The sequence below is a fragment of the Ascaphus truei genome, chromosome 3, assembly GCF_040206685.1.
Source record: "Ascaphus truei isolate aAscTru1 chromosome 3, aAscTru1.hap1, whole genome shotgun sequence".
Classification (NCBI taxonomy): Eukaryota; Metazoa; Chordata; class Amphibia; order Anura; family Ascaphidae; genus Ascaphus; species Ascaphus truei.
The window spans coordinates 162,551,433-162,565,093 of NC_134485.1; the positions used below are offsets into that span (position 1 = coordinate 162,551,433).

At 45.2% G+C, this 13,661-nt stretch overlaps 1 protein-coding gene across 1 annotated transcript; it reads left to right on the plus strand.

The window, feature by feature from the left end:
• The first annotated feature begins 585 nt into the window (after positions 1-585).
• LOC142490679 (sec1 family domain-containing protein 2-like) lies at positions 586-13,322 on the plus strand. The gene is made up of 2 exons (XM_075593100.1): positions 586-1,012; positions 12,691-13,322. Exons 1-2 carry the CDS (start codon positions 586-588, stop codon positions 13,320-13,322), a joined length of 1,059 nt encoding a protein of 352 aa, XP_075449215.1.
• Positions 13,323-13,661: the final 339 nt, after the last annotated feature.

Consider the following 13,661-nt stretch of genomic DNA (forward strand, 5'->3'; position numbering starts at 1 on the left):
AGCGTGGTCAGACCAGGAAATCGGTCCGATGTCTGACTTTATAGAGGCCTCTAGAACATTCTTAGTTACCAAGAAATGGTCTATGTGAGAATAGTACTGGTGAGAGGCGGAGAAAAAAGTGTAGTCTCTTTGGCCCTGATGCTGTGTTCTCCAAGCGTCCTAACGAGAAATCCTTAATGAGTTCCCTAAACTTTTCCCCCATTTTCTGGGTGGATATCACGTGTGCTCAGCTTGGGGTGGATGATTTGTCCTCGTTAGAGTTGAGGGTCATATTCAAATCCCCACCCACAATCATTGAGGGCAAGTACGCTGGTTCAATAGCGTCTAGGACTGTTTTTTAAAAAGTCAGTTTTGGTTTTCATTTGGCGCGTAAAGATTGATCAAGGCGACTGTCAATCCAGAGAGCGAACCATATACCACTAGAAATCTACCCCCTGGTTCCATGGTTATCTTTTCCACATTGAATGGGACCCCTTGACGGATTAGAATAGCAGCTCCTCGTTTTTGCATCCTTGTGCTTTTTTCTCCAAAACATTTTCCGCATCCGAACGTAATTATGATATTGGGAATCGCAAACTTTTGGCCATGAAACTCGCTTTAGAAGAATGGAGACATCTTCTAGAAGGAGCCGAGACCCCCATAACAATTGTTACGGATCACAAGAATCTGCTGTATATCGAGGGAGCTCGCCGCTTGGGAGCCCGCCAAGCCAGATGGCCACTCTTCTTTTCAAGGTTCAACTTCGTTATCTCCTACCTTCCTGGGACTAAAAATGTTAAAGCGGATGCTCTGTCTCATCAATTTTTGCTGGAGGATAATTCAGAGGATCAACTCAAGACAATTCTTCCATCCAAACTCATTCTGTCGTCCACCAATTTTGAGGCCTTAATGGATATCGTTCTTCAGCAAAATCAGATTCCTGACAATCTTTTGGTCCTGGAGGGTCGTCTGTTCACTTCTCCCTCCTTGCGCAAACAGGTCCTGGAATGGGGACACTCTTCAAAATTGGATGGTCATCCCGGAGCAAAAGGACATTGGATCTCATCTCCCGGACTTTCTGGTGGCCTCGGATGCAGAAGGATGTTAAGGACTTTGTACTTGCGTGCCCAACTTGTGCCAGGACTAAGACTTCTAGAAATTTTCCCGCTGGACTTCTTTAGCCATTGTCTGTCCCGGTTCGGTTCAATGGATTTCATAGTGGATTTACCTAACTCTAAAGGTATGAACATCATTCTTGTTGTAGTAGATCGGTTCTCCAAGCAATCACATTTCGTACCTCTCAAAGGTTTGCCCAGCTGTCCCAGACTTTGAGATATTCAAAGAGATCTTTAGCCTGCATGAAGTTTCTACAGTGATTGTATCTGATAGAGGATTACAGTTTATATCTACATTTTGGCGTTCTTTCTGCTGGCAGTTGGGTATATCTCTTCACTTTTCTTCGGGGTGTCACCGCAAACTAATGGACAGACAGAGAACAATTTATTCGGTGCTTCGTGTCTGATTCTCAGAATGATTGGTCGAACCTTCTTCCTTGGGCGGAATTCGCACACAATAATCTTCGTTATGAATCTACCACTGAATCACCTTTCTTCATCAATTACGGATTCCATCCAGCTACTCTTCCACTTAGAGTTTCTTTCTCAGGGGTCTCAGCCGCCGATTACAGGATCAGGGTACTCCAGGGTCTATGGAGAAGAACTCAAAGGAATATAAAATTTGCTGTGGAGCGACAAAAACAACAAGCTGATCGCCATCGTAGACCAACTCCTAAATATAAGCCTGGTGACAAAATCTGGCTGTCCTCAAAAAATATTAGGCTAAAGGTTCCATCCATGAAGTCTGTCCCTAGATTTCTCGGTCCATTCTCCATTTCTGAAAAGATTAATCCTGTTGCCTATCGTTTGTCTTTGCCTTCATCCATGAAGATTCCCTCTGTTTTTCATGTGTCCTTGATTAAACCTGTGATCCGGAACGCTCATTCCATTCCCGTTTTTCCCACCACTTCCATGTTGGTACAGGGTCAGCCGGAATACGAGATCCAATCGATTCTGGATTCCAAAATATCTCGAGGCTCTCTACATTATCTCGTTCATTGGAAGGGATTCGGTCCTGAGGAAAGATCGTGGGTTCATGCGGCAAGGATGGTCAGGAACTTTCATACGAACTTTCCAGAAAAGCCTTCATGGAGTCGCTCAGAGGTCGCTCCTAGAGGGGGGATACTGTGAGGATTTGCCGTTCTGCTGCTCCTGCCCCTTTAATCCTCCCCCACCTATTGGACTACCATGGCACCCGAGAGTGGCAATCTGGCGGCGGTACTTATGCGCGGGTTCTGTGTGGTCCCCTTCGGTTCCTGGCCATGGGGCGCGCTCTCATCCCTCCCGTCATGGCGCGCAGCACGCGCGGTCCCCTCGGTGGTCTGCAGCCCCCGCCCCTCGGCCCCTCCCCGGCCTGACATCACCATTACGCAGCGCGGTCGCGTCCCTTGTTCTGCCTCTACCTCCACGGGTCCCGCCTCTGGTCTCCGCCCCGCTGTGATGTCATGGTTACGCGGTGCGGTGTCGCTCATTGCTCCACCTCCTGCCCTGCGGGTCCTGCCTCTGGTCTCCACCCCTGTGTTGGCGCAGCCCTTGCGGCTCGCGATGATGGCGCGTGACCAGGTTGCCTACGTGTTGCGTGGGTTGCGCGCGGCGTGCGCACACATTCTGACACACTGGCTATTGGCTGTGTAATAGGATGCACCTGTGTGGACCAGCAGCCTATTCTGTGTCATTCTCCTGCTTCCTGGTTGACCCCATTGGTGTGAGGTCCTATAAATATGTTCTCAGTGCTCCCAGTCATTGCCGAGCATAACCTCTGTTTGTGTGACGCTGCACTCACTGCCTAGTTCCTGTCTGCTTATACCCTGTTGCCTGACCCTACATGGATACTACCCTGTGATACTCTTCTGCACTGACCTTGGCTTTGGACGACTTCTCTACTTTCTCCTGCACTGACCCTGGCTTTGGAACTACGACAATGCTGCTCTCTCCTGTACTGACCCTGGCTTGGCTCTACGACTACTCTACGCTCTCCAACCCTGACTCTGGCTACGTACCCCAACGATCCGCTGCTCTATACTCCAAGACTTGGCAAGTACCTCACTTACGCTGTCTTCTATTAGTGGAGGAGTACACGAAGCGCAATAACTCCTCTCACTGGTAAAGATGTTTGTTCACAGTAATCAGGTCTCAGTATAAGCAGCATATATTAAAAAGAAAAAATAGTGCAGCACCGTTTTAATACATAAACAAAACTAGAGCAAGGAGCTCCAGTTCACTCACATGCTCCAGGATATAAAAAGCAGTTTAACCACTCTGGGTTCAGGAACGACGCAGCTTTGTTTGGCTCTGCTTAAATCAGCTGAATAGAGTCCTTCTCGTGTTTCTTACTCCCGCACTCTGGCGGTGTCTGACGTCACGGACCTTCTCTTTCCGTCCTTCACTGGTAGGGGAGGGGTTGCCCGGCTGGTTAGTCAGCGTCAGCGCGAGATTTGGATCTCTCAGCGGAGAGACGGCTATCAGCAAGGCAGAGGCTCCAAACTGCAACACAGGTCACAGCGCAAGTGATATCCCTACACGTTTCATCCGAATGACCGGACTTCTTCAGGGGTGTCAAACTTGCTCTAGTTTTGTTTATGTATTAAAACTGTGTTGCACTATTTTTTCTTCTCTCCTCTCTTTTCTTTTTAACATATGCTGCTTATACTGAGACCTGATTCCTGTGAACAAACATCTTTACCTGTGAGAGGAGTTTTTGCGCTTTATGTACTCCTCCAGATGTAACCTTGAGGGATTGAGAAATTCCTCACACCAGCAGCATCTCCTCTTGGTGATATTAATTATTTTTGAATAATTTTTCAACTATTTATTATTTTAATATAATTTGGGTTTGCGCTTACATTTCCTGTATCACGGTTGTCTTCTGTTACCCTGATCCGCCCTGCATGACTATCCTGCACTCTAGACGTGCCCTTGCAGTTGTGGTTGGCGTTCTATACAATTCCCTACCTCAGCCCCGCGGTCGCGCCTCGTTGTGATTTATGCCTTATAGAAACAGACAGAAACCCCTCTTATACAACAATACCCTCCTGATGTGATCCAACGATAAATAAATGTTTGTCAGGACAGGGAAATACAATTGCGAATGGATATGGAGTGGGTGAGACTCCAAGGGATTGAGGAACCGGACCAAGAGTTACATCAAGGAAATAACCTCTACTAGGGATGGGTATCGTGTTTTCCAACAATAAAGTTATACATTTCTCACTGAAGATTTCGAAAAGTATAAGAGAGGGGACTGATGAAATAATATTGCTGAAATGAATATAGACACAAAAGAGATAAGGTATCGCTAACACTAACAATGAAAATTGGTATAACACTTACAGTAATCAATTAAAAGAAATAAAAAAAAACCTTAATGTTCACATATATTTAAGTGAAGGGCGGCTGCCAAATACTAAAACACTGACCACCTGGTCAGGTACAGACAATATGAGATGAAGATAAATTTGGCTTCTTATTTTACACTCTTAATACCGGAAAGTCCAATATAATTTTAAGAGAAGAATAATAAACATACAACCATTTGGTGATGAGACACACGATAAATGTCCTTGTAGTTTCCAATGATTGTTATAGTTAAATATCATGTGCATGTAATGAAAGAAAAAACAACATAGCATAATACTGTATGTAAATGTGACACAAGACAAACAAAACCAAACAGAAGTCAAATAAAATAAATTAAACTAAATTAAGTAGAAGCTACAGAGACAAAACAGGTGATGAATTCTGAATAAAAAATATTTATTAAAAATTATATAAAAAACAAATGGAAACAAAGTCCATACAAAAATCCAATACTACTCTGCTGAATAAGTTGAATACCCTACTTACTAGAAGGAAGATGTTAACAGGCGGTGGAAAATGTCAGAGAGTATCCCCTCTCACTCGTGACACGTCTGCTATCAGATGATTGCTGTCGCCGGACTGCCTCCCGGTACGTGGCATACACAACCGATGGTCACCGGTGTTTCATGTCTCTCACGTCGGGCTGCGCCGAGTCTATGCTTGAGTCGGACTCCTCTGCTATCCGCTCTCCCTCCTAGCTAGCTCACAACTCTTGCGGGATGTTGGAAATAATGCGGGACTGCCCCCCGGACCATGGTATGTACCGCCGCTGGTCACCAGCGTTTGATGTCTCTCACGCCGGGCTGTGCAAAGTTTGTGATTGTATCGGAGTGCTCCGGTATCCGCTCTCACTCCCAGCTAGCTCGCAGCTCTCGCGGGATGTTGGAAATAATGCCGGTTCTGGTGTAAGCCTAATCACTGTTTTCGGTCTAAGGTCTCTGCTATAATGTGGTGTGAATGAGATTCGCTAACAGTAGATTTACGACTGTGCCTGAAGTAACACCCAAATTCCTGTTATCAAGAAGTACCTGATTCCAATAGAGAGCTCTTTTAATCCAGTTTTAACCAGGTTTTAATGATCTGTAAAATTATTGGTTTACAATAAGTATTTATTATATTCTGCCTAGTAATCTATTTTAAACAAAGGAATCTAAAAATGTATAAAAAGCCTGCTTGGGCCCTCCCTTGGCAGAGAGTCTCATTGACTTTTGAATATGTATGATCATACTGTAGAGGCAATAAATGCTGTACAGGTAATAAACTACTCATTATCTACAAACCCGTGTTTGTGAGTTTGCAAACAACCACATTTCCAATTCTGTAAATTCTAGCAATCTGTCTCCAAACGCATTCCTTTTGTTGTAACTATACTTACAACTTCCTGGTAAAATATTTTATAAATAAATAAATAAATAAATAAATAAACCGATGTTTTGTCTTTATGCTGGGTAACAATCTTTGCATTGACATCTCCCATAACGATCATGAGGTAATAGTATCCTTTGTTAAGTTGGCTGATTTCATGGTAGAAGTATTCCACTTCATTATGTGTGACGTGATGTTGGGGCATTCACTTGGATTATTTAAAGTCTGTATCTCTTTGCCAATTAAATGATGATTCTGGCTACTCTGAGCTTTCATATTCCATTATGTTGTTTCTCCAGTTCTTGTTAACAATAAAGCCTACTCCACTGATTTTTCTGTACTTCTCTAATATAATGGGTGTCTGCTTTTAATCTCAATGAGGCCTTCATCTTTTCTTTTTTCTTCACAAAGCCCAACAATATCCCATTTAAATATTTTAAAACTCGTCTTCCAGCTCCTGCAGTGCTGATTCCCTGAAGAAAGTGTAGGTAGCCAGATAGAGGTTTGAATTACATCTCTTGTTTAACCTATGGGGATTCATAGCACCCTTTGCCTTCCTGCCTTTTTCATGAACCCTGTCAACCCCAGGGACAATTTAGCCTATAGAGAATGAGGGCCATTGCCATTTTGTGAGTGGGCCTTATTTGCATGTTGGCAGGTACCTTTCCCACTTTAGCCCTGTATATTATTCAAGCTTTCATAGTATGATAGAGCCTACAAACACAAGTGCCACTACACATCATCTTAGCACCTGTTGCCACCTTTCCACCACTTTGAGATATTAAGATAAGGATTTGAGGCTATATAGAAACAACAGGCAGGGCATTGCATTCCACAACTGGGAATGTGATGAGGTGCCGCGGTTGAGAAATGTAGTATACACCAACAGGAACCAGCACGCTCAGTGATAAATGTCAAAGTAATTTTTCTAAATGGATCAGCATTTCAGTCCCCAATGGGATCTTGAGAGGTCCCATTGGGGACCTAAATGTCGATCCGTTTCAATATATCACTTTGACATTTATTTATCATAGAGTAAGCGGGTTCCTGTTCATATAGGGATGGAGATTTGAACTATAACCTCTATGTATATTTGCTTTATGATCCATTGTACCAAATATAGATTCTTAGTTATCATTCCATGATGTGTGTAGTCATCTGCCCTATACCAATAGATAGTGATGCTGTGATGTTGTTTCCATATACTTTTTACGTTTACTTTGTATCTTAACAATTTTCTACATGTGCTTGACACAAGTTTCTAACATATACTGTACAGTTGGAATTATTCTTATTTATTAACGTATTACATTCTATTTCTATAGACTATATCATCATGACTTAATCCCATTACTATGTTGCTTCTACATATTCACTCTTTTAATATACACTTTTTATTGTTACACAAATATAGGTATTTTTCACTATAAGTGAGCCCTTGTCAGGAATGAGCGCCCGGTCCCTACGCTCCTCCTTACCATGGCGGCCCGCGCGGCCGCTTCCTCCGCTCCTCCATCGGCTCCCGTCCCGACGGCGTGCCGTCCCCGCCTCCCGGAGACACGCGGTGAGTCCCGTCTGCGCGCGCACCTCAGAGACAAAACACCTACAATAATGCCTGGATTGATCTCAGGTGGGCTACACCTGAGCTTCACCCTGCCTCAGCCTATCACAGGTCTACCTATATCTGAACCACTCCTCCATTTTCTCCCTGATTGGTTCCCTTCGGTACATATGCCTCATTCACCCTCTGGTCGTTGCTGAGCATAGACCTTTCTATGCACTGTGCTCACTTACAGCCTGAGTACCTGTCTACGTTTATTCCAAATTCCGTTGTGACCCTGCTTGTACCTGACCTGTCTCTTCTTGTTCCCCTGAACCACAGCTTGGCTAACGGACTTCTACGCTCTCTACTTCACGACCACGGCTTAGGGACAACAACTATTCTACGCTCTCCAATCCTCGACTACGGCTTACGGATCTTGACCATTCTACGCTCTTCAACCCCGGATCATAGGCAAGTATCTGCTACCCTCTCCACTCTCCAACCCTGACCTGGCTACGTTCACGACCCTGCAATCCGAACCCACCCCTGTGGCTTAGGGAGGTGGTTATATATTTTCCCCACAGAAGGCCCTGCGGTTCAGTTCCAGTTGCAGTGAGCATCTGTGACAGTCCTAGGTTTCACTTTCAGGTTATGTGGAGTTGCTTGGATACCTTGAAAGGAGCCTGCAGAGGGCGGGGCTTAATGCTATGGCACCTTCACTGGGCTTTATATGTCTGTATGTGTTAGTTGTGCACACTGTTGTCTTGATGAAGGTCCTAGACAGGACCGAAACGGTGACCCACTTTAAATAAAGTACTTTAATATTTAAGAATGTATGTATATCTTTATTAATATAGCGCCCACTGTGTACTCAGCACTTTACAAAGAAAATACAGTACAGGGAATTATAATACAACAATCACAACAAAGACAGACTTGAATGGAAATCCCTGCCCCAGAGAGCTTACAATCTAAGTGGTATGTTGGAAAACTTACAGAGACAGCAGGTGAAAGAATAAATGCAGTAGATGGCAGTGCTTGGCAGGATTGACTGTGGGATAATAGCCATGAGTCCAGGCTATTGGGATGCTTCATTTAAGGGGTGGGTTTTCAGATTTCTCTTGAAGGTGTGGAGAGAATGTGCTTAGAGTAAACTGACCTTGAGGGAGTTCCACAGATAAGGAGCAGTGAGGGAAAGGGGTTTAAGGTGAGAGCGAGATATAGAGGTGAAAGGGGTGGAAAGGAGACAGATATGGGTAGAGCACAGGATACGAGCAGGGTCATAGCATCCCCTCAGATTATACTATTAACCACTCATGTGTACCTGGTTAGGATTACCAAAGGAAGCTGGAATGCCATGTTACAGTACTTACTATTGTAGGCTAAAACTGACAATCCCTGCACTGATCAAAGCTGATTGACTAATTTCTGGCCATTATTCATTCAGTAATGGCCTGGAATTTTTGGCACCTTGCCAAGTTTTCATTTCCAGCCAATCAGCTTTCACTTGTCATGCATTGAGTGAATTCAGCTTTAAACCAGCAGAGGTGATTGGATAGTAGGTACCAGCCAGGCCTTGACTCCTCCCCCTCTCTGCCTGCAGAGAGCTCCCCACAGGAGACAGTGAAAAGAAAGTTACTGTCTGTGAGAGTATAGAGCAGTGGTTGGTTGGGCGTGTGTATGTAGGGAGGGAGGCTGAGTGTGTATGTGTGGGGGAGAGGGACTGTAATGTGTGTAAGGGGGAGGGGGCTGTAGTGTGTCTGTGTGAAGATCGAGACCTGCAGTGTGTGTGTTTGTGTTTATAGAGGGGGACTGGTGTGTGTGTGTGTGTGTGTTTGTGTGTGTGTGTATAGAGGGGAGCTGCAGTGTCTGTGTGTGTATATAGAGGGGGCATTTGTGTATTTACAATGTTATTTTAATAAACAAGTACTGTATAAGCACAACAGAAAATTTAGAATATAATTTTTATAAAAATCAATATAACTACAAACGTGTCTATAATTTATTTAAAAAGCCTACAATTCGCCTGTAATAGTAATAATCCTCTCAGAACACAGCAGTACTGGCCAACAATGCTCTTGCTGGGTTATAGTCCCTCAGCTTGATCTCGGGCCTTCAACTCTTCCAGCCAAGGCACTATTGGCCAGCAATGCCCTGTTCTGAGGGGATTATTATTTATATATATAGATAGATAGATAGATAGATAGATAGATAGATAGATAGATAGATAGATAGATAGATAGATAGATATCCCCTTCCCCCTCCCTGTGGGTTTACTAGTGTATTACATGGGGTTAATGGTGAGCAGTCGATGCTATACTCCACCCTGTTGTGACAGGTTCCATGTCACAGGAGGTATAAAAGAGAGTTCTGGGAGTTAGGGTCCAGCATGGCAGAAGGAGAGGCGCCTCGGTGAGTAGAGGTAGGGGACAAGTTCCCCAATGTATAGATAGATCAGGCCCTCCTTTTATTGTGTGGAGTTGTGGTGGTGATGGTCAGTGCATGTGCTTCAACAGGGTGTTCAAGTAGAAAATAATACCCAACAGAATGATGAAAAAGAAAACAGAGTATGGTCTGAATACAATAATGCCAGATGGTACAGTGACTTGGGGATAGGATAAGTAAAGCTCTACTGTATTACTCACACGGCCGTGTGTGAGTTGATTCCCATCAAGTAAATCTTGCTAGTAAGTGCTGGGTAATTTCCTACTTCAATCGACTAAGGTAGCGCCGTACATGATAACAGGCATCACTCCCGTGTCCACGGTGGGGGAAATATTCACATCCACAGGTCAATAGTATACACAGTTTATTAATAGTAAAAATATAACATGAACTCACACATTAAAATGCACTGATCAGCTCCGGTGCCCGTCACGAGTCAGTTGCGATGCTTTCCTGATGGCGTGTCCGACGTCAGGACAACATGTGAAGGGCTCGTCCGGGGTATGGATGATGAGTGTCCAAACTGTAGAAAGTACACTGGCATGGAACTACGCATTTCACGAGTATCCTTGCTTCCTCAGGAACCTATCCTATCCCTAAGTCACTGTACCATATGTTATTATTGTATTCAGACCATACTCTGTTTTCTTTTTCATCATTCTGTTGGGTATTAATTTCTACTTGAACACCCCTTTGAAGCACATGCGCTGACCATCACCACCACAACTCCATGCATTACAAGAGGATCCAGGGATGATCCTCTCTTTTGGTCAAGCAGCAGTGCAAAATTAGGGCTAGTATATTTCCTTTATTTATGTTATCTGTTTAGCCCTATTCGAACATAAATGTACTGTATCTTGTTTCTGTGAACAAAATACAGTTTATATCATTCAGGGAGCACCCCAGTTATCTAGTTCTATTGCCTCCTTTTATTGTGTTGGAGTTAGGGACCGTGCCCCATCAGTTAGGATCCCGTAGTATGGCCACATGATAAGAGTATGTCCCAGTAATTGAAATGCAGACATGTCTCACTGAGCAAAATAGAGAAGCCTCTGCGACGTCTGGGGATCAACTGCCGCTTTCTGCCTAAAGGTTTTACAAAAAGAAGCTATAGCACAATGGTTCTCTGTCCACAGTATTCAAAATCCATTGAGGAAGTAGCATTTCCAGAACAGAGCTGGAAAGTAACAGTAACGTTACTAGGGTTGCCATGTGTCCATTATTGAACCGGGCTGTCCTGCATTTTAACACTGTTCAGTAACAAATGAGTGGTAGTATTGGACATAGTGACTTGACTGGCTTGGGTGGTCGCAGGATTTCCCTGAGCAGGGAGAGAGCAGGGCTGTTGCTATGGGGCTGGGAAGCTTCCACCATCCTGATTGGCTGCTGCTGGGTAATGCTGCCAATCAGGAGCCAGGAGTGGGGCCAAGGAGAGGAGGAAACAGCATGGAGTAGAGAGGTGAGAGGGGTGTGTATATCTTATGCCTGTTGCACCTTTCATTATTGTGTCCAGTATTTTGGGACAAGCTACCTGGCAACCCTAAACGTTACCCAGAAAAGGCCAGGATCTCAGTTGGGGCCCGCAGTAAAAGGAACCTCCAGGATGTTGTTAAAAAGGGGGGCCCGGTCCACAATATGAAATCAGTACAGTAACAAGTTAATGCACTACCCATGAATGTTAAGAGTGGGCAGATAGGGAAAAAGTCTGCCAAGAATGATAGCAGTATGGATGAAACAAAGTACAACCAAGTCAATCAAAATGTAACTGTGACTGCCGTGTTCCCAAGCCTGGGAACATAAATAAAGATTGAAGTTGTAGTATAAAAAGTCCCAGCGCCCATCTTTTGCATCGCCCAGCCAACCACAGACAGTACCCTGGGAAAACGTAAATCATTGCTGCTGTCAATCAAATTACTATATATATATAGTGTAACCGTCCCTGCCCGGCTCGCTAAGGAAGTTTCATCAAGGTAGTAATTTGATATATATATATATATATATATATATATATATATATAGTGCAGAATAAATGAGTTCTTCAGTATTAGGTGATACCTTTTTTATTGGACTAACAATTTATGTCATAGGACAAGCTTTCGAGAGTTATCCTCTCTTCTTCACGTCAAGCTTGACCTGAAGAAGAGAGGATAACTCTCGAAAGCTTGTCCTATGACATAAATTGTTAGTCCAATAAAAAAGGTATCACCTAATACTGAAGAACTAATTTATTCTGCACTATCGCAACTGGACTAACACGGCTATTTTCTGCTCTATATATATATATATATATATATATTACACACATGCACACACATCCATACAACATACATATTTACAATAATTTGCTTGTATTTATGTATATACATTCCACTCCCCTTCTTTTTATATTGTATGTTCTTTGTGTCAGTGCCTACGGTATCAGTATGGTTTATTGTTGTATTTTATAGTCTTGTTACATAGCCCTTTTTGCTGCATTGCAAACTATGAATATCAAGAATTATTATATATATTTTTTGAAGTGAAACTTCTTTAGTGGCACCTCCTTCGTAATGGGAGAAAAATGGATTGTGGAGACAGAAAATGAAACGGATGTGACGTCAACGTGCTGACATCAAAGTGCTGGCAGTTGAGGCCGGGCTGTGTTCTGGCAAATCACATGCGGCGCCGCTCCTAACGGCCGCCGCTCTCCCCACACGCCTGCTGACATGCGGCAGCGATAGCCGCCGGTGCCGCTCCCACCCACTCAACATTTACTCACCGCCGCCACAGCTCCTAATGAGCACCGCTCCACATACCCGCCTGCTGACATGTGGCGGCGCTAGCCGCCAGTGCCGCTCCCCCCCACCCGCTCAACATTTACTCACCGCCGCCACAGCTCCTAACGAGCGCCGCCGTGCGCCGAGATCCTGCACTGGTGCGGCGGCGCCGAGCTGCTGCTGCTCTCCGCGGGGGCCCTCCACGTTAAAGAGTTCTCCAGCTTCGAGGCCGGTGCTGCCAACCAGCCGAAGGCTCTGTTCGTGGTGTGCTGCCCGCTGTGGGGCCGTGCCCTGGACGTGGTGAGCCAGAGCTCCTTCCAGTACTGCGTGCTTGTGACGGCGGTGAGCCCCGGGGAGGCCGAGGGCCAGGGGGGCCACCAGCAGCTGGAGGACCGGCTGTGCGAGTGGATGGGGAACATGATCTTCACGGCTGAGGTGACGTGGGCGCCGCTGCTGCTGGCCCCGATCTCCCCGCACCTATTTCTGGCCCCGGCCTTCTCTCTCTTCCCGCTGCTACCTGGCAGAGACCTGCAGGCTCTCAACCACAGCCGGCCGGACAAGAAGAGGATCCCGGGGCTGGGGGACGTGGAGCTGCCCTCCCTGCCCCCCGAGCTACAGCTTCACATCCGGAGCCTGGTTTCAGGACTCAACCACCTGATGGAGGGTATCGGGCTGAGAGAGGAGTGCTTCTCGGTGGGGCATCTGAGTAGGATCATTGCGGGGGAGCTGGCCAGCTATCCCCAGGAAGCATACACTGACTGACACACATACACATACACTGACTGACACACATACACATACACTTACTGACACACATACACATACACTGACTGACACACATACACATACACGGACTGACACACTGACTGACAAATACACTGACTGACACACATACACTGACTGACACACTGACTGACACACATACACACATACACACTGACTGACACACATACACACTGACTGACACACACACACTCTGACACACAGGTCCGACAACAGAAATCATGGGGCCAGGGACAAATGAAAGGAGCAGGGCCCCCTCCCCCCCAAACCCATAGCGCACCTCCCCCCCCCAAACCCAAAGCGCACCTACCACGAAAA

Coding starts and splice junctions, on each gene's coding strand:
- LOC142490679 (XM_075593100.1), top strand. CDS start 586: ATGAAACTCGCTTTAGAAGAATGGAGACATCTTCTAGAAGGAGCCGAG. Junction 1,013..12,690: donor ACACTCTTCAAAATTGGATG/GTCATCCCGGAG, acceptor GCTCCTAACGAG/CGCCGCCGTGCGCCGAGATC.